The sequence below is a fragment of the Numida meleagris genome, chromosome 3 (assembly GCF_002078875.1).
Source record: "Numida meleagris isolate 19003 breed g44 Domestic line chromosome 3, NumMel1.0, whole genome shotgun sequence".
Classification (NCBI taxonomy): domain Eukaryota; kingdom Metazoa; phylum Chordata; class Aves; order Galliformes; family Numididae; genus Numida; species Numida meleagris.
This window is the reverse complement of record NC_034411.1, coordinates 62,485,533-62,507,996: the sequence shown is the minus strand read 5'-3', so window position 1 is coordinate 62,507,996 and position 22,464 is coordinate 62,485,533. Positions and strand designations below refer to the sequence as shown.

The window sequence follows — 22,464 nt, the reverse complement described above, 5'->3', positions numbered from 1 at the left end:
TTTAGTGGAAATTTTCATGTGGATCTCCATGATCTTCACTGCAACGCTTACCTTCCCCTCCATTTTACTCTTTTGTGTTTTATTGTAAAACATCCAACAGTTGCAGAGGTTTTGGTGCTGGGGCTCCCTTAGTTTCAATTTCTCTGCTTCAAAGTTGCATACTGATTCCAAGAGAATGCAGAAGTAGGCAAGACTAAGAACATGCACAATCAGTCCCAAAGAGCTAACCTCACCTAAAACCATGTATTTTTACTCCACAATAAGCTATATAAAAGAAAGCAAAACACTGAAGTCTAGTGGTAAAGATATGTTATCAAACTCATAATTTAATCAGCATGCTAGGTATAGCAACAAAAACTATGTAGAACTTAAGAGAATTCCACTTTGTTCATTTTGCTGTGAGGCTATGACTAAAAGATTCAATAGAACTCATTCTTGCTATAGTTAGGCATGACCTAAATCTTTGCAGATCAGAGACTTGCTTTTGATGTCTTTTTGTTTTTTGGACGATCAGAATCCCATTTGAAAGCTATAATTTGAGATCATCCTAACAGGAAACATATTCCTTTTAGCTACTTACATCCAGAAAGACTTTGTAGTTTTGGGTCAAAGATGGCCTCTACATTGTCAAAATATAAAACCTAGCCTATTCCAAGCCCTTACATGGATAGTGTGTACATCCACACATGAAGCTCTCCAGACAGCAAACACAATCATTCCCATCTGTAGAACTGCTTCATTATTTGAGGGATAGAAATAAAGCCCTGATACAGGCCACATTCACATACACCATTCAAGGGCTAGGCCACATGTAGCCATCTGTAATAGTAACCTTACAGTATTTGCAAGTTAATGCTGGGAAGTATTTTCTGTCTCTAAGACTGACTGGTCCAGTCTGGCAACATCCCAGCCCTCAAAAGGAGGTGATCTTATCCAAACCAACTCTTGGGAAGGGCCCCTGGGCTTTTGCTAACTTCTGGAAAATAATTGGATGTTTCTATTATTGCTCTAGTTGAATAAGGCCAAAGATAACCCAGGGGCTTATTTTTAGTCTACCTATAGTTAATCAAGTTCAAGTCCATGCCCAATCACTAAACAGTTTGCTACAGATACAATACTAGTGAGGTAAAATCCACACATGTACAGTCAAGTCTTAAACCATTTTATATGTCTTTCCATATTCAATAAGCACAAAGAAGTCAAGAAAACAGCTATAAAGAAAACCCTAACAAATTTATTAACCAATAAGCTACACATCTTCCGAAAGTAGGGGTAAAGCAAAGTACCACAGCCTCAGCAAAAGCACAACACAAATGAAAAAGGATGGAGAAACAGGAATAATATTTTGGTGATTATATGGAGAACACACAGATGATGTACAAGTATAGTGTCATGAAACCATGACATATAGTTAATGCAAGATGTTTCATGGCCTAGAAGATACATACATAGTACACAAGAAATATCTTAACTGCAATCAATGCAACATCAAAACAGTTTATAAAAGAGCACTTGTCAGAAACTTCTATGAAGAGTATTAAACAGCCCTTAGGCATCCTAAACCTCCACAATCTTAGAAGAAAAAAGAAATGATAGAATTAAGAGATGAAGATCATTTTTTAGATTACACTACTAACATACATACTGGCTTTGAGAACAAGATCAGTGGCCTGCTGTTGTAAGCGTTCTCTGGCAGCTGCTAGCTCACTTTCCACTTCTTTATGTTTGCTTAGCAATGACATCTCCTCCTCCTTCACGTCATCTAGCTGTTTTTGAAGAACCTACAGGAAACATGGTATAATGTCTAACTATATAAAATAATGTTTAAATGAGCATTAGGTGAAAATGTGCAGAAAAGACCTGTCAGCAAACAAATTTTATTTCAATACAAGCTGAAATCTTGTAATACTACCATCATTTCCATGATGTGTTTTTCCAAAAGGATCTTTGAAGATATATGGCATGACAAGGATGCATAAAGCAATGTGCAATAATATTCAAAAGAAATATTCATATTTCATATGAAAAATAAACACTGTGCACAAATTTTCAGGATCCATTTGAGAAACCTGGTTTCTGATATCTCAGAATTCTTCAAATTGAAGAATACATTACATGTTTACAGCAGTTTTCAATCTCCTTAATTAAACAGAATTGGAAATGGACTTTTGGAAGACCCCTTGGGAGACTGGAAAAAAGACTATTTTGTATTCATTTTCTGATACAGGATGAAGGGATTCTTCTTTTACTATACTCTGTAGCCATTATACAAGAAGGCAGCAAAATAGTCCAAAGGATTGGCTGGAATTAGATTATAAATGGGAAAAGATGATGGTATATCTCAGCTCTAACCAGTGAAGTCCTCTATGCTTCCAGAATTACTGTAACCATCACATTTAAGATACTTGGAAATTTGAGAGTTACTAAAACTGCCAAAGATGAGATATTTAAGCTCCTCCACAGATATCTTCAGACCTAGGCACAGTTACAAAAAGCAAGTAGTATTTCACAGAAACTTTTCCTTTAATGACAACATACCTAGTCCTACCTCTCCGCTGCCCAAAAGACCTCAGTCTTTGTATGTCTGGGATGTCTTGTCCTTCTTTATGGACAAGAAATATTAGTATTGAACAGCAACTTCAGAATCAAAACAACGCTGAAAACGTATGCAGCATTTCAGTTACTGGCTTTAAAAACATAACTGAAGACTTTTTTTTTATTATAAAGCTCACAAAGCTAACATCCAGAAAGTTGTTTTTGTTTTTTTTTTCTCCTTCCCAAAAACCTTATGCTCTTAGCACTCTGGATGCTTAGGCCACGTAGCCACCAATGATCTCTACAACCACAACTGCACCAAATACACAATATTCATCCTATTTATAGTCCATTCTACAGTATTTCTGTAAAATATATTAAGCTGTTTCTCAACTTTTTCTCAGCTTTTCTAGCAAACTTTTCCATTTATCAGCATAACAACTCAAACATTATCAGTCACCAGCATCCTCCTTCCCACTCTGAACCTTTTGTTTTGGTAGATATGGATGAATTTATATGAAAAACTAAGGAAAATATACTTGTTCAAGACTTCTTTTTTTTCTGTCCCCTAAGTGGTAATGGTTTTGAATATTCTACCCAGTATACTGCACTTTGGGTAACATGATTGGAACAACCAAGTTCTGTTCATGTGTAGTGGAAAGCAAGACACTTTGCTTGCATAAGGAGAACAAAACTTTCCCATGGTTGGGATTTCTAGAGTGTACTGGAATATAAACAAATATATATTAATTCAGCCTGGGAAAATTAAATAATATAAATAAGATATCTAGACTGGATGAAAAACAATTACGAGTAGCAGAAAAGTCAGTTTACATGTTTCAGTGATATCAGAGTAACAGTCTGGCGGAAAGACAACCTAAGCTGGAAAAGGAAAGAAATAAAGAAACTCATCTTTGGAACAACATATTATTGGCCTCACCTGAACATTGTTTTCTGCTGTGCTAAGAGCCACCTGAAGTTTTTGGCATTTTTCCCGTAGACTGGCAGCTTCATCCTGGACCATTTGCAATTCAGTTTTAAGTTTTCCCAGATTCTTCCGTAAAATACTTTCTTGGTTTTGAAACTCTTTTCTTAGCTCCACCTCTTTTTCTTTGCAAGCATGCAGACTTTCAGCTGTAAAAAGCTGGGATCTTTTCAATGAATCAAGTTCGTGTTCATAGAAGGACTGTGCTTTGCTGAGTTTACCTTCATAGTCCTCAATGAGTTTTTTTCTTTCCAGTCTCAATTCCTCAACTTTATTATTCAAGTCTTCCAGCTCCAGTCTGTGCAATTCCTCTAGTTTTTCTTGTCCCTTGCTCAAGGTTGCATTCTGATTCTGTTGAGTCTTCAGAAGTTCTTGAATCTCAAGCCTATGCGCAGCTCTCAAGTCTTCCAGAGCTGAACGCTTGTCCTTTTCATACTGCACTTGCAACTGTATGAAACTTCGTAGCCTTTCCTCAAATTTCTTTCTAATCTCTTCTACTTCTCTTGACATGGTCACCACACGTTGGACGTGCTGCGCTTCCGCACAAAGCTGCATATCTTCAACTCTATCCTTATACGCTTCAAATTCTGTCAAGGCCTGATGTTTCATTTTTTTATGATCTTCCAGTGACTCCTCCAAAACCTGGATCTTTCTCTTAAGATCCATCTCTTCTGCAACTTTACTTTTATACTGCAAAATCTTCTCCCTTGTCTCTGCAAGAATTTGTTGAATTTCTTCTTCATGGGCATCCTTAAGGGCTTGGATAGCAGCTTCATGTTCATCATTTTTAGTGTTCAAAGCATATATTACCTACAAATACGAAACAATAATATACTGAGAAAAGGCATTCTGGTTAACTGCTAAATAATAATAATAAAAAAATTAAATTACCCTAGGCATTTTGCAACTTTGACAATCTGGCGTGTTTTCCTGATACAAGTGAGACACCAAATGTTCTTATGAATTTGACTGCCTAAACTCTGTATTAGTCATTACAATCTTACACTTTTTGTGGAACAGGCTTTCTACAGTTTTCAACCTATAATTTTGCTGATTAAAGGTTTGCCATTATACATATGTTGTTGCTGTAAATTTCAGTGGGGAAAAAAGCACATTGTACATACAAAGAACAAAACATTACATTTGAACAGAAGTTTTCTGCCAGAAAACAAACACACACACAAAACAATACATGCTCCAACTTCTTTTCCCGTAGTAATAAAGTCCAAATCTTAAATTCCTCCTTTTCAACTGCTAAATATTCTTAACTATTATGTTTTAGATACATCTAAAACGCCAACATTGGTTGCTCTGGTTTACAGACCCGTAGGCTGCCCATATACAAGTTGCTTTTTGACAATTTATGTATTAGACATCCTGTGTATCCAAATCTCCTAAGATCTGAGGTTTCTAGCTATGTAAGCTTGCTAACCTTCCAGCTAGTCAGTTAGCTGAACAGAAAAGGAGCTGGCAAGGGAGAAAACAGTTTGGGGAGCCCAGGGTGCTAAGCAGCTGAAGTTGGTTGTGAAGCCAGCAAAACTACTCAACATCAGGTGAAAGTTTTAGAGTAACCAGATACACGGTATGGGATGTATCAATTACACAACACTGTAATTTAAAATAAAAAAGTCAACCTATGAACTCTCACAAATATGCAGATGTGTGCACGTTTGTGAACATACCAGTGAAGAATTTATTCATACTGTAAAAAATACTATGAGATTGTCAGCTAAAGGTCATAATACCTTTTATACAAAACATTAGTGTAACTAATAAGAGTCTAAAGAAACACTATGTGATTCGGTCCACAGAACTACAATAGCATTAGTAACAGAACCACTAATGACCTTTTTATGCCAAGAATCAAGCACTGAACTATTTAGTTATATTCCATGTGGTAATGCTAAGGTAGTCTTTTTCTGCATTAGCACTGGCATCTTGCACCAACACAGAATACAAACAACAGTGTTCAAAACTGTGGCCGAAAGACATTTGACTATTTGGCTGAGAAACATTTTCAGCTCCAAACCAGATATTATATTCTTACACGGCCAGCTGCACTTGGGTCATCTGCTCCAGCCAGCAACTTAGTCATGATAAACTGAATGTTTTTCCAATTAAAAATGCATAATTCACCTTAATACTAGTATTAGGTGCCAAATAAATTTTGCAGCACACAAAATATCAAAACAAATGAGTGGTTTACTCCTTTTAAGTTAACACAGAAATAGGAACTGATACCTTTTAGAAAAACAACTAACTAACATGTCCTGCACAAACATAAATTTTCTCTCTCCCGTAAATCTTCATTTCAGACTCAACAAATGGACCCCTGAAGTGCCTTGTTCTCAGTATACACTTTGGGGCTGCTGCCAGTGGGTGTTTATGTTTCAGCTGCCAGTTTGACCCACCCAAGACTGCACCTCTCTTTAACGAGCTGCAACAAAACTACAATGCCAACAACAAATTGTTCATGTGTAACTTATTAATGATTTGGAACACACAAACCAACAAGCCTGACCTTCTCTTTCTATCAGTAGGTAAATGAGAATTGAACTGTTCAACACAGAAAGCGCATGAAAAGCTGGGAAACAATAACAAGACTTTTCTAAGGGTAAGTCATTACCTACAGATAAAAGTGGAATACAAATAGAAAAGTTTAAGTTTACAATATAGACAAGAAACTTTTAAAAAAAGTCTTCCAGGAATTATCATACTGCTACAAAAAAATAATTCTTATCATCTACTACAGTCCAGAATGATCACCTTCTCCATTACAATGAGTAAAGCGTCCATTTTCCTCCTTTTCTTCCTGTCTGCTGACTAAATAATGGTAAGTTGTATTTAAGTTTGTTCTTACTAGACAAATTTCTGCTCCTTAGTTCATTAGAAATATAGTAGCTTTGAAGTATTTTCCTGTATGATTTTTAAAAAATTGTTCAGAAAAGTTCTCCACAATTGCAGTTACATTCCTATAAATGCATTACTAATAGATACATAAAGTAGACAGTTGATAGTAACATTTTATTCCTTCTCATGCATTATTACTAGCCATACATTGAACCCTATCAGATAATCTCTGAAGCTTTTTCCACATAACAACTGAAGTTACATTTTTTAATGTGACGTATTTTTCTTAAATTGTTATCAAGAGACAACTCCACTCAAAGCATTCAATGGGGAAATCCAAGTTATTGCTAAATCTAACACACACACCACTCTCCCCTTTTAAAAAATCATAACATGTATACCCCCCCCCATCAAAACCTATACATGTCCATATCATCTCTATTTTTACCTTTCTTAATTAAAAAACAAATAAAAATAAAATTCTTTTAACTACAAAGAGTTTTTGTTCCCTAGGGAAAACACTGTAAATATAGATGCTTTGTTAGTTCAGTCCTTTGTGTTGCTGGCAACATAACAAGACTCCTTAAGCCCAGAACTTCAGGCCAGGATTGCTTGGACACCACTAAAACAGTGGAAGAAAGAGCATTTGTTCTTTAGCCATCTGCTCTACTGCAAGTCTTCAAAAATGCTGGGCCAGCACATTAGGTGCACAATATGACGAACAGAGAAGCGACATATAGAGTCTGCAGCTGTAGCATCTCCCTCCAACAGCATCTCTCCAAAAAAGCTAGTCAAACTACACTAGTCTGACTGTGCTAAAATCCAAATAGGGCAAGAACATGACATTCCTCCCCAGCCCTCAAAATATACTCCAGCTGTCCTAAGTCCTAAGACTGAAAACAATCCAAAGTCTAAAAAAAAGACTCATATTTACTTCAAAGACTGTTTCCTTGGTTTATCATTCAGGCTTTCATTATTTCATTAATTTCAATATAAATCAAGGCTAAAATCTTATTATACTGTTTCACCTTCAAAACTAACTCTGCATTAACTCTTACCATCCCAAGTGTCATGATTTTAACCATTTAGTTTTCACTACGTATTTATTGTGAAAAGCTGTCTAATCTTTTTTTTTTTTTTTAATTTATCTACATATGTTCTAGCTGACACCACATCATTTTTAAATAACTAAGCATGCAATAAACAAGTCTTGCTTATTCATTTAAATAATTTTTGTGGAAATGCTCACTAATATTGGTATCTGAAGCTAGAATTAACAAGTCAGAATAACATTTATTTTTATTTTTTCTTTTGCGGTTGGGGGAGGGTAATCAGGGGTGGAAGAGACAGGATAACTGGAGAAATATAAAGAACAAAATGATCGAAGAATATTTAAATTGTAACATTTTGCTAGATTTGCGCTTTTACAGTATTTCATTCTACATTAATTGTGAGATGTTAACTCCTAGTGTTCCAGAGATTAATCGTACAAAGGTATGTAAGTAAATGTGTTCAGAGTTTCTCACCTAGGTCATACAAAGAAGGATCTTCATCAAGGACTCAAGTTTTGGGCATCAAGAAGAACTATCCTAAGCAGCAAAGAAAATCTCTAGGAGCTGATATGATAAAGAATGATTAAAGAAAAATCAAGAAGTCTTATTTTTTCAGCATAGTTCGTTCTTTTGTTTGTTTGTTCTTCTTTTTTTGAAAAAGTAGTAGTTGAGAAAATATTGGAAATCTTAAATCAAGGAACACAACTAAGTATGCTTGCAAGAAACATTTATTTATTTATTTATTTATTTTTTAAATGGAGCCATTTGCGTGCAACTTCACGTTAAATAATTAGCTCAAGGCCTCTTTCCTTGAGGCATGCACAGGTCTGTATGATGCACATGTCAGTTTACATATACATTCAGTCTCTCAAATGAAATTGCCTAGTTCTGGCTGCTACTGTAAAAATCTGTTTTTATAAGAAAAAGGAAACAAAAAGTACTAAAATGGTAGCATATTGCAAAATAACCCATAAGGTTACAGAAAGTTTGAGAATTATTCAAGTAAGCTATATACAAAGAATATATTCATAGAATATCAAGAAATGATTTTGAAGCACTTTTAAAGACTATTCTATGTATAATGTAGATTCCAAAACATTTTTTCTTCTCTAGAATTATGAACATTATCTTAAGAGACAGTACAGGAAAAAAGTTACATTGCAGAGTGAAACATTTAACAGCAGACAATAAACTTGCTCGTGTCTAATTACTTTTTCAAAGTTTCAAGCTTAGCCAGCAAATAAGTAAACAATGTACATGCATTTATTTTTAATTGCACTCTTGATATATACATAAATACATGTTAAGCACAAGTATCTCTAGCAATTAATGCACTCCTCTTCCCCTACCACAGTCACAAATGTAGTAAGTAGGAAAGATTTTGATACCGAGCTTTCCGATTTCGTTTAGTTTTGGCAAGTCCTTTCTCTAAATATAATCTACATTTAAAGAGGATGTTTTCTACCTATAGCTTAAGGGTTAGAAAGACTGTGTATAATACATCTTCAAAAAGAACATCTCTTCCATTAAAGTATAAAGATTATTTATGATAAGAAACATTAAATACAAGCAAGCTCAATGAAAACTGTTGAGGTTTAATACCAATGGTCAGCAAAGCACCACACAGATATTCTGTCAGTCCCCTTCCTCAATAGAAAAATGCAAGAAAAATATGATGAAATAGCTTGTGGGTTGATATAAGAACAGTGTCACTCAACAATTACTTTCAGGCCATAGGAAAAGGACTAGGCACAGGAAAGTCTAACGCTGTTCATTGCCCATTGTTAACAGAGTAGAGTAGTGAGGAATAAAAAGCACCTTCCTCCCACCTATCTTCTATTTCTTCCTCCTGAGAAGGGCATGGGAACAGGGGCTGTGGTCAGTTCATAACACTTCATCTGTGCCACTCCTCCATGGTCATTCTCTACTCCTGCTCTAGGATTGGGTTGCTCCCATGGGATGTTCTTCCTCCCAAACAGATCCCACGTGGGCTTCCCATGGGCTGCAACTCTTCAAGCACTACTCTGATACGGCTCCATATCACAAGGTCCATCCTTCAGGACCTCACTGCTCCAGCATGGCACCCCATGGGTGGTAGCTCCCTGAATCTTCCTGCCCCACCACAAGCTCCTCTCCATGGGCTGCAACTTTGGCCCAAGGCCTGCTCCCACGGGGACTCTCCCTAGGCTGTGGTCTCCTTTGGGCCACATCCACTGCTGCACTGTTGGCCCTTCCTTGGGCTGCATGTAGAGATCTGCTCCACACAGTGCCCATGGGCTGCCAGTGGACAGCCTGCTCCACTACAGGCCGCTCCATGGGCTGCAGGGAACTTATGCTCCACACTTGGAGCACTTCCTTCCCTCCTCCTGCATTAACCTTGCTGTCTTCAGGGCTGATTTGCTCTCATCTTCTCATTCCTCTCCCATCTGCTATTGTGCAAGAGTTTTTCCCTTTCTTAAATCTCTCATTGCTCACGCTGGGCCAGCAGCTTGACACTTCTGGAGCTGGCTGGTGCTGGCTTTGATCTGACATGGGGTAGCTGCTGGACTCCTCTCAGAAGCCAATTCTGCAGCCCCCCCTACCCCACCAAAACCTTGCAGTGTAAACCCAATATACTTTCCAAAAAAACTAAGTGCATTTCATGAATGTTTCCTTTTTCTGACAGAAATTCAAATATTTGCACTTGTTAATTTGGCATAGGGTTTTCAACAAGCTCCTAATATACCTCTTATATTGTAGGCAGTCATCAATTACAGTATCAGGATATAAAACTCACAAGGACACTATGAAGAGATTCCAACAAATTAAATGCAGTGTCATTAAAATGAAACTTCAGTGATGCTAGTGTGTAATACCAAGGAAGAAAAAAATCCTTGAAGATAAACACTGCAAGAAGAAGCGAAAAGGAATAATAGACTGGCTACTGAAGTATTAAGTAACCACAAATTCCCGTGCACTTACTAAGAATTGGACTTACTTTCTACTCCAATAACAAACAAAACAAAACAACCTGACAACAGAAAACACAAGGAACAATACAAGCTAAAAAAAGCCCTGACGTTAAGGCCATGCAAAAAAAAAAAAAAAAAGTTTTTCAATCCTTTCTCAACTTCTACAAGAAAAGCAATACAAACTGCTTTATAAAACTTAAGTTGCATTGGAAAGACAATTCATATCTGTTAATACTATACTGTACTCCAGATAGACATAACATGAGCTGAAGCCCTCTAATCAATACCCACCCCCACATTCTATGACATATTGAGAAGTGAAATATGTACAGTAAATGCAACTTCCTCTCTTTTCCAGTTGCCTAAGAATAGAGACAATTAAGCTAAAAATAGGCTACGCAGTCTACTGTACTACATAGTTTCTGTTTGAAAGCAATGTAGTTATCTTTAGAAAAGAAGCATACGGAAGATATAAATTACATGAAGGTGTAACTGCCAGGAAATTCATCTGTTTCAACACCAGCTACAGCCTCCTGGGACTCTCAGCAGGTAACCCACCATTTATGAAGGCAAACACAGGAGTACAAGACTCGCTATGCATTTGTCCCCAATTTGTTATGCAAAAAATTAGATATGTGAATTAGAGAGTCAAACTAATCAGATGACTTCAAGCATGCTTATTTTCACAGCTAAGAACACGTAAGAATTGATCAAAAAGGACAGATAATTCTACTGTGACAAAAGGACACACTTGCAAAAGTAGTTTTTCACAGCCCTCTAATGAACAAGATTAATTTAGGTGTTCATTCTACATACAAGAGGAATCAACTATTTCTTCCTGTTACAGACTAGTTAAGCATATATTTGTCACTATAACTCAATGTCCTTGGGCTGGGAAAGGCACAGAATCATTGCCAAAAACATCCAATTAAAGCCCCTTTTTGGTTCTGGAATGTTAACCTCTACCAATCAAGTTATGTCAGACACAACCATCAGAAATCACAATTAGCTCTAGGCAATTTGCTAAGAAAGTTAAATCTTGAGAAGCATACTGCAGCACCAACAACACTAAAAAAGATTTAGTGACAGATGTACAAATTCTGCAATCTGCCTCCTGGTGAGAAAGAAACACATTTACCCTCTAATCATCTAACTAGAATATGGTTGACACATCTGCTATATGATTAGACCTCACTGCAAGGAAAACAAGACAGGCCAAAGGACTACTCCAAGTTATGCTTTAGTCACGGAGCTGCATTTTCTTATAGATTTTTTTCTTTAATATTTGCATAATTGAACAAAACCTTTCGGGTATCAAAAGCCTCAGGGGAATTTAAGCTAAGAAGTCCGTATTGCACCTGTTTGTGGCTATTTGGACTCTGAAGCAAGGCACAGAGAAGTTATCAGAGCTGAGCAACTGACTTCCCATTCAGTAGACAACATTAGTTTGCCATTGGCAAAACAAACAAACAAAAACACACAGCAGAATGATATTAAGTTTGAAGCTTCCAAAAACAAAAAAGGTAAACATCTTTTTTTGATTAATCATAAAAAAATTACTGTTTTAAAAGCATTATATAATCTCAAGATGCAATTTCCTCATTTCTTTTGAGAGCTATGAGGGATTTTGAGTCTAACAGACTTTATGTAACTTTCAGAAACAGCAAATTTTCCTTTAATAAATTTGACAAGACATCTTTGTTTCTGACCTTCTAAATTCTTATAAGGTAAGAAGGCAATTCTTTTAGAAGACTTAGATGATGTTTAAATCTTGAAATCAATCATCAAGTTTCATGTAGTATATTTCCTAGATTAGCTTTAGGAACTTGAACTCATCTTTTAGAATTTTGATAGTATGAGTGAAGTGCTGCTGTTCACTTAAATATTCTCTAACATACCTTAATTTTCTAATCGACAGAATTCACGGAAAAATATCAGTGCTAGTTCTCCATTTCACTTTTTCGTCTTTCCATCATTGTTTTGAAGAAACCACTGCCAAACAACAAGGTACCTACACTGAGGTAAATAATTCATTGTACTTACTTTCACAGCACTCAGTGTAATCAGTGGTATAGCTCACGAAATAGACTATGTAAAAGGTTTGGACACCTGTAGTTTTTTAAGTTGAGTCTCTACAGAGAGAACAGGGCAATCTCCTGGTTTGCATAACAGTAGATAAAAACGATTCGTCCCTGACGTCATGGGCAGTAAAGTTACAATGATGAGACAGCACTGTGCTCAGCACCACGGACAGCAACAGGCTGGCGGCCCGAGCCGAGCCCTGCCTTCAGTACCGCGGACAGTAACAGACTGGTTGCTCACGCCTCCGCGGAACAACGAGCAGAGACGGTTCCAACACAACCGACAAGCTAAGAGTCACACGAGCTACCATGTTTCCAAGAGAAGCGTGTACGGGCTCAGACTTCACTAAAATACGTATATCAATATCATACGACTCTAATATTCTTTAACAAAGTCAGTTCTCGTAGATAAGATTGAGACTACTCTGAATCACTTGATAAGCTACTGGTTTCTATGCTTTCCAGACAAGAAAACATTCTTTCAGTACACCTAAACAATTGCTATCCTGCTCTGTAAGAGCCTGTAAGAATCCTTTTTATATGCATGAGAACAGAAGAAGCTGAAGAATTACTAGCAAATCTAGTGCCCAACATGGCATGTCAATCAGGACTCCAATAAGATTTTAATAGGCCACATTTACCAAAACTTGATGTGAACATATCTATGATCAGCATTTCACTTTTTTGGTATTTTCCACTGAGAAGACGAGTTATTTCTACCTCCAACTTTGCCAAGCTAATTTTTTTGAAAGCAGAAAATTAACTTTCTCACAGGACCAGGGAACATAAGCCCATTAGAAAAATATATACACACACATGCGTGTGCACACGTGGGTACTTGCGTATAAAATAACTGACATTAAAGAAAAAGGTTTGTTAATCAGTTATCTATAAAGAATAATGTGAAATTTGGACTGTAGCAGCTGTGAGTTGATACTCTAGAAGAAATGGCAAACAATACAAACCAACAGAAATTAAGTTTGCTTCAGGCTCTGTGCTAACACAGAATATGCAAGAATACACAAACTGGCAAGGTCTACCTGAACATAAATAGAGTACAATGTTATGCTTTATATATCCAGAGGTGAGGCAGAACATACCCAATACACCAAATTTTGAATGGTCTACACTACACTGTAGAGGCGCACATGACAAAGTATGAAGCAGAGAATGAACTAAATGCAAGACAAAAATCCAAGAAGTAGACAGAACGGGCACAGCGTTGTTTCCAGATCAGCTCAAAGAGCACGCAAACTGATCTTACTGTCAGATTCTAGTCTCTTTTAAGGCCCATTTTTTGCACTTGAACCTATGAGCATCTATCTCAGCATAAAACAAAAACTCATATGCTTTTAAAAAGAAAAAAAAAAAGACTGATTTTTATGCCACGGGAATTAAATTAACTATACATAAAAACTATAAAGTTTGATACAGATTGGCAAAACTAATGAACAACTCAACCAAAATAATGCCTCAAAATTTTCAAATTAAGTTTCACCACTCAGTGGCACAACATAAAACTATATGTATCTCTCTATATATTATGTATATAATTTTAAAATAAGTAATATAGGTAGTATATATTGCTACACTGGCAATACAGGTTAATATTGGAAAGAAATACATGGGTATCTTAGAAGCACGTCTTAGATTGCTTATTATCATAAGATACAAACAAAATGGTTTTTTTTTTTGAAAGGAAGCCTACATTTATTAATACAGAACACAAAAATAAAAACAACAAACCTATTTAAAGTTCTTTCCTCTATTCTTTATTACTAGAATAATTTATCACCATTTTTATTTCTCAAATTTTAAAATGACAAAGACAGTCATAAGAGATTACTGCAGTACATTTCAGTACAAGCTATCCAAACATATCAGCTTTCACATTGGAAAATATTAGATCTAGGTAGGCAGTACCAGACATACCCTTTGCTAAAAGTTACAGCTTTCACTCACATCATGAGTGAAAACAACATTCAATTAATAATCTCTGGATTACAGCACACCTGTTTTCTAAATACATTACAGTTCAGATTTCTAGAAATTAAAGGAAACTGGCTGGAACCACTTCTTTCATCTAATAAAAAGGAAATTTTAAAAAAATATATTTTTGCCATCATCTCATACTTCTTATGCTAGCTAAAAGGTTGTGTTTCATTTAGCAAGAGCATCTTGAACAAAAAAGACTTTGTGAACTTTTTAACGGTGGCTGTAAAGGCTGCCATTTTGAACCTAACCAAGTGAAAAATCTAAGTAAAAGGCTGATCTGTACAGGCTTCTATATGCAGTTTAAAAAGCCCATGTAAAGAAACAAAGAAACAAAAACAGATGAAGCATTAAATAGGGCAAGATGGTTAACTGCTTCAGACTGCTTTTGATTCTCCTAGTTATTTCTGGAATGTAGTGCCTTTGGTTACGGGTATGAAATTGGTGATGTCATAGAAGAATACACAGAAATCTTGCTTACCACTGCCAGCGTTGTATGAGCCAAGAGACACACACATCTGATTTCACAGCACTATCTTGAGATCTACTAGATTTACTGATTAATAAGTCTCCAGACGGTATGAAAGATCTGGCAATTAAAGCAATGAACCTCCCCTCACCTCCACATTGTTAACTCCAAGAGAGTGAAGTTTTCCATGCAGGTTCTTCACAAGATAGTTGGATGTCACCAAGTCTCCCCCCACCAAAAAAAAAAAAAAAAAAAAAAAGCAAGGCACCAATAAGGTTGCTTTGAAGCAATTCTAAGTGCTTCAACAAGAAAGTATGATGCTAAAACTTATAACTTCTGCTTTTAAAGTCTGAAGAAGAATTTTTACACAGATCCTTCTTTGACCTTAAAACATCATAGGAACAGAAAAACTCCTTTGTGAATAACCTTTGCTAAGACTAAACCTACTGTAGACTGTGAGGACATAGTCAAAAAACAATGTGAAGAGTTAGAAAGGGGAGGTGGAGAAACTGTATTACCATGATTTAAAAAGAAAAATCTTAAGATACCTACTTAGAAATATCACCTATGTTGCATTTAAAACAACATAACATCTCTTCCTACATTACTGGCTGGAAACATACACAAAAATTTTGAAATTCAAATCTATAGTCAAATCACACCCTCTTTGAAATTTCAGTCTTTTTCATGCAATGCTAGAGCTGTGAGCAAACACTGGCCTACCGCCAGTGTTAACAAACATTGGAGAGATGACATAAGGTTTCTTAAAAAAAAAGAAAAACGAGTTTTTTGAAAACTGTTATTGGCATCAGCTACCACATGATGACAGTTAATGTCAAAACAGTTCTAGAGGCTCTTTTAGATTCTCATTACTTCTTTTTTTTACTTCTTGTAAAAAAAACTTCTTGTTTTTAAGGGCTCTTCTTCTAAATTCCTATATAACCCTATATATAAAGAAGCTTCCCTGAGAGATTCAGTTATTTTGTTTATTGAGGTTGAATACTTCCAAATAAAAACTGACAAAGTTTCACTAGAAATACATTTTACGTATTATCATGAATAAGCAAAACCCTACAACAACTGCCATAGCACTGCATTCTGTGATAGCTGAGGGAGATCTCTAACCTTTCAGCCCCAAAACTTCACACAATAAGCACAAATGTGAATTAAGATTACCAAATCTGTTGTTTATTCTTCAAAATAAATATATGAGGACTGCTCTGAAAGTAACGCCTCCTATTTTGTTATCTTGGCCCACAATGTCAGAGGTGGATGTTGGTGGTATGGCAGTAGAGGTTGAACCTTTCCACCAATATTCCACTACATTTTGTTGCCATGTGACAGATGGCAGCATAGAGGAAGTCTGACAAAATGGAATCTGACATGGAAGTGCATATAAAGGAAGGGTGTGTCATTGAATTCCTTCATGCTGAAACAACTGCATCCAATGACATTTATCAACGCTTGTTGAATGTTTACGGAGACCCAACAGTGGAGGTGAGTACAGCGAAATGAAAGACAAGCCATGTTCTGAATGACCATGCACAGCTGTCACACCATGAAATGAAGAGTGTCTCAATCAGCTCACCTGCACAAAACACCAATTATGACCAGGGAACTGCATACGGAGCAGAATATTGGCTTCAATGCACTGAAAACCATGGTAGCAAAATTGGATGATCAGAAAGTTTGTGACAAGTGGGTCCCACAAATGCTCACACAGGAACAGAAAGAATACCATATCCAAGTTTGTCAGGACATACTGAACCAATACAAGGCTGAAGGTGACAGTTTTCTGAGTCACATCATTACCAGTGGTGAGATTGGTGACACCACTATGAGTCCCAGTCAAAATGGCAGTTCGTGGAATGATGACGTGTGAAGTCCTCACCAAAGAAAAAGTTGAAGACTCAACCCTCAGTGGGAAAAGTGATATGCAGTGTCTTTTGGGATAGGAATGACCTTTCCAGGCTTCCTGGAATCCACACAAGTCATCAGCCATGGCCACTACGTCGTGATGCAGACTAAGCTGAAGGCCTGAACTTCCAGAGTCAGACCAGAGGAGAAGACAACCTTGCTCCCAGAACACCATAGTGCCAAGCCCCATATCAGTTTGAAGACAGTGAAACACACTGCCAATCTTGGCTGTGCTGTCTTCCGACACCCACCATACAGTTCAGATTTGGTGCCTCCTGACTTCCATCTGTTTGGGCCAATGAAAGATGGAGTGCATGGGCAATATTTTCCCAACAATTACGCTATCATAGCAGCTGTGAAAGAGTTGGTCATCGCTGCTGGTGCAGATTTTTATGAGCATGACATAGAGACTCTTTTTCATTTCTGTTGAAAATGCACAGCTAATGGTGTCGACTATGTTAAAAAACAGTGTTTTGTAGCTGAGAATTTGCTCCACCAAATAGTGTTATTGTGCTCTTTGCATCTGTTGTAGCTTCCATGGAAACAAATATCAGACATTTGGAGCAACCTACATACTACTGTATGCCCAAGAAAAATGCTATGCTAAGTATTAAAATCTATTTGCAAGGAACGTCTCTTTAAACCAGGATGACAGAGAGAAAAACAAAGAAGAAAACTGTTTCCCAAATTCATACAAGAAGCTGACGGCAGAATTCAGAACAGGACTCTAGTCTCGAGAGTCCCAAAATCTAGTTTGTTTATTATTTTATCTTTTTTGGATTTGTCCCAGAATTTAACTATCCTGCTCTAGGCATGTACCAAAGGAAAACATCAGTTTTGCCAATTTTTTTTTCTAGTTATGAAATTGATCAGCCTAATAGGAACTATCACTGTAGTGCACCTGTATGGCACTTACAGACTCTTCTTTCAATTCATCTAAAATTTCTGCAACTAGCATCATGCAACCAACTCAACATTCAAGATTCTCATCACATAATGCCAGAGTGGATCATCTAAATTATTTCATTAAAGTCCATAAAATATTTATGTTGACATCATAAAGCTTGCAGAACAGATTTTGTACACAAATTTACGATGTAAATTTCTCAATTAGAAGTGCTCAAGCTGAAAACTAGAGCATAAGAACTGGGGGAAAAAAAGAAGTACAAAAACAAGCCAACAAGACCCTTGAACATGTACTCTTCAAGCAACTGTGAAAACGAATCCCACTCTCTCATACTGATGAGTCCAAAGTAGCAACATAATTTTTGTTTCCTACTCCAGTTGTCTTATGCAAAGTAATAAAATATATATGTGCATATTTTCATCTGCAGCAAGCATAATACAACACTGCATTAGCACTTCAGCACATAGTAGTACAAACACATATATGCAATCTCATAATCACAGCTTATTTCTTTTTGGCTTTAATCTTTGGTGTCAGATGCTACTTTATCCCTGTACTGGTACACAGATCTTCCAAAACGTCTAAAATAAGGAGCTTATCCTGAAGAAGAGGTCCTAAAATTGCTTCAGTTACAATTTCTGCAGTTTTTAAACATGACATGGAGCATCATGTTATTTTTTTAAAGCTGCATTTCTAACTACTGACTTGTTTTACCTTCCCCTGTGAGTTAAGCATATTAAAGTTACATCAAGTTATATTTTTTTCAAGAGTAAAAACACAGTTAAGCATTTCAGAAGCATGCTCAGTGAGACAGAATTGCTTTTTATTTTACCTCACACTGAGTTTCTGATTAAAACTGGGCATGAAAAAACAAATTCACATCTTTCTTTTGTATTCTTGTATAGTTTTGACCAAAACATTAGATTCTCTATAAGTAATGTGAAAACATAACATAGGAATTCTAATTTTGAAATTCTACATTCACTTCATGAATGACCTCCATTTCCTATGGGGAAAGCATTTTCTTTTGCTACTGCTGAAGCTCATAGTAAAAGCTGTACATGAATTGGAAGAAGTACAGGGTCACACTTCTTTTCTCAGAAGGCACAAGCTGTCTTGTTAAGTTAACTACGCCCCCTATGTATTTAGATTTCCTTTCACTATACTGTGTTGGTGGGTTTGTTTTGATCAGATAAAATACGTGACTCCAGTTCTGAATCCACTGAGACTTGATAGTTTCAGAGAAAAGTATGAAGATCAAAAAAGGGGAGGATGAGAGGGGAGGAACAGCTGCAAGGCACAAGAGTTTATATAAAGACATTACACAATCTGATGTACATGTAATAGCATACTTAATAAGAAGTTCCTAGAGTATTTAAAAGTAATTCTATACATATAAACAAGTAAGCATCTGACAGAGCCAGAACAGCGGAATTCGGCCAAAAGACCTTCACAGAAATACTCTTACATCTTTTTTTGCATCATTCAATTTGGATAGCTTATTACCACAAATCTTCTGCAAAGTAAAGTAAACTCTTTTAACAGTTAACTCTTATTTATAAAAATTAAGTGTCACATTTATTTTTTTCCCCTGCAGCTGGATTCCTTTCACAGGCTTCACATCCCAGAGCAGGTTGGAAACTTCTTCAGGGTAAAGTATAATCCTAAAGTTTTTTTTTTTTTTTTCTACCTCTCTCTTCTAAGCTTCCCCATCTGAAAGGACAAGTAACAAGCAGAAATTCCAGGCCAGAACACTCTAACTACAAAACCATCAAAATCTGCACCTCTACCTCAATGAAGTTATTACTTCATAAGACTTTTAAATGTATTCTCTAAGTTCATTATTTCACTGTTGCATTAGGTTCAAGAGGAGTATTTTTATTATGCATGCTATTTTAAGTCTAAAAAAATGCTTTTTCAGTCCATACCTTCGGTTCCTCAGGATTAGCAAAAGTCACAAGTTTTCCCCCTAAGCCTTAAAAACAGAGTGCAAACAGACAAAGCAAAATCTCACTGGACTTTGCAAGTCACGTAAACAAATATGAGATTCCAATCCTGCAAAAGCCTAATTCCCTGTAAGATCCTTGTATAATCACAGCTAATTTACAGTTATTTAAGTACATAGCCAGAAGGCCACTTGTAGCTTCTATCTGCAGCATTCAGAAATATTCAGCAGGACAGGCACGCACAAAATCTTTCGAATGTTAAAAGAACTCTATTACAGATCATAAAAGATCTTATGAATGAGGCACAGGAGTTACTTCCACTCCCTTCAAGCCCTTCAATACAAAAGTTCAAAGTATTCCAGCACTATGCATTTGTATCCTCATTTAGCTTCCAGGGGGAAATTCAGTTTCCAGGGAAGATTTAGATTAGCTATAAGGAAAAACTTTTTCTCTCAAAGAGTGGTCAGGCACTGGAATGGCCTGCCCTGGGAGATGGTGGAGTCTTCGTCCCTGGCAGTGTTCAAGAGGTGTCTGGATGAGCTGCTACGAGATATGACTTAGTAGCTTAGTGGGTAGTAATGGTGATAGGAGGACGGTTGGACTAGATGGTCCTTTCAAACCTTGTGATTCTATGATTCTATGATTCTAACCCACACTTGTCTCAAGTCATCTGACATACACTAACTCACAAAACACAACGCACACGTCCAGTGATGCAGAACTCATGGGTATAGGTATACACACATGGTTTCACAACAGAAATGGAACTCTATTTCTGAAATCAGCTAAAAACTGCTGGGTAATTCCTAGATAAAGAAAGGGTAAGATATCAGAGGACATGTAGAAGTAAAAACTGTTATCTGAAAGAAATTGCATATGTAACTGGCCTTAAGGTAAATCTAAAATGCATTTATGCTCTCCATGTGCTTGTTGCACCTTTCGAGAAGCACAAGTCTGTAGTAATATCTTTAATATTCTGATTCATAACTTCTGTTGCATATGGACTAAAACCACAATGACTCTTAAACTGATTTTAATCCTAGTTTTCTTCTTAAAAGATTAAAATTTTAATTTGACTGAAGTTAATAAATGACATTGAATTCTGAACTTAAAGCCAAGCCAAAATATCCCTCAGCCACCAGTTTTCCAATAATGTAAGGTGCACGGCGTTCCACAGTAAACTCTATTTCAGCTGTGCATAAATATGAACTATGTCTCCACTGACTGACTGCCAGCATTCTTCATTCTCCCTATTTGCAGTTCCAACGAAATGTCACCTTCATCCATTTTAGTATACGCTTGAAGAACGCTAGCATTCCCCCACAGTGCTTTTAAAGATACTTTCAGATGTTTTAACTACATAATTATTGACAGTTGTTTCTTCTGTATTCACATTAACAAACATAATCTGCCTTTCATTTCCTAAATAATGGTATTCACTTATGCCCTGAGCATCATACAGGAGAGATTACACCACCACAGTGTTTCTTTCTTTCATTTTTTAAGTTATTCAGAATAAATTATAGCTACAAGCAGGTCTGCATTGTGAGGCCTACCAGCCTTTATAATACGCTTTTAAAACATTTTCCAGTTTGACTACAGTCTTTAACAAAGATACAGTGTATTTCCTATACTGGAGATGCTATTGGAGAAACTGTTAAGTCAGCAATACAGGGTCCAAGGTATGGTCACACTTCACGCCAACTAAGGCATTTGAGACTTTACTAAACACCTTAAATGAAAGCACCTCTCCTCAGCAAAAGGACAGCAAGCACCACTCGAATTTCTCCATTTAACGAGACTCAAAGAACAGCTTCTGAAAGAGCTAAAAAACAGACTCACTTTTTCATAAATAAATAGCAAACATCAGCCTACCAATAAAGGGCTGACCGCGATACCTGACTGAGCTGAATTGAGCCCGGACACAGGTGATGGGAGGCGACGCTGCAGGGCTGCCGTCAGCATGTCACCTGCCTTCCCCAGCTCCCAGCGCCGGGCAGAGGCAGCTGGCAGGGCAGGGCAGGGCAGCCGTGCTGTGCCAGGCCCGGCCTCTCGGGTACGAGCCTTGCCGCATCAGGCCGCCGAGGAGCGGGCATCGTTCCTCTGGAAGAACCAAGCCCAGGAGATGACCTCCCTCCAGCGAGGCTGAGCCGAGGTGCTGAGAGGAAGCAAGGGGCAGCGTCTCTCCTCTTCACGTGTGAAATGACCAAACGAGGAGGAGGGGGAAAGGAAAATAAGAAGGGAAAAACACCCGAGGCGACAGAGGAGCCCGGCAGCCTGCCGCTGCCCAGAGGCGAGGACTCTCTCACCTTGGTGAGCTGGGCGATCTTCTTGCTCATTTTGAAGTGCAGGTCTGGGCTGTGCTCGGCGCCCAGTCCCGGCGAGGCAGAGCCGGAGCCGAATTTCCCCGCTCCAGGAGCGGCGCCGCCGCCGTAGCCGTGCTGCTGCTGCCAGCTCATCCCCGGGGTCGCCATCTTCACCGCCGGCCCCCGCCGCCGCTCGGCATCCGCCGGCGCCGCCGCTGCCGGGAAGCCGCGACGAGGCCGCCAACGGCCGCCCGAGTCCTCCCCGGCCGCCGGCCGCTGTCCGCAGCCGCCGCGCGCAGCCCCTCAGCGGGTGGGGGGCTGCGGCATCAACCCCGCGGCGGGCTCGCAGCGCGAAGCAGCACCGGCCTCTCCCCGCCGGCTCCGCCGTCCCTCCCACCCGGCACCAGGAGAGGAGGCCGGCCGGCCGGCCCCGGGGCAGCCCGCCCGCCCGGGGGACGAGCGAGGAAGCCGCT

At 37.9% G+C, this 22,464-nt stretch overlaps 1 protein-coding gene across 3 annotated transcripts in view; it reads right to left on the bottom strand.

Annotated features, from left to right (window-relative positions):
- The window catches only part of FAM184A (family with sequence similarity 184 member A), a 60,950-nt gene extending 38,707 nt beyond the window's left edge, over positions 1-22,243 (bottom strand). For 2 of the 3 annotated variants that reach the window (XR_002437180.1, XM_021392536.1), the window contains exons 1-3: positions 21,995-22,243; positions 3,476-4,330; positions 1,646-1,781 (exon numbers count right to left, since the gene is read on the bottom strand). Coding sequence is in view for 2 of the 3 variants with exons in the window: in XM_021392536.1 (XP_021248211.1) it covers positions 1,646-1,781; positions 3,476-4,330; positions 21,995-22,159 (1,156 nt within the window). In the remaining variant the exon portion in view is untranslated. The remainder of the gene's footprint in view (positions 1-1,645; positions 1,782-3,475; positions 4,331-21,994) is intronic. The other variant, XM_021392535.1, reaches the window with a different exon arrangement.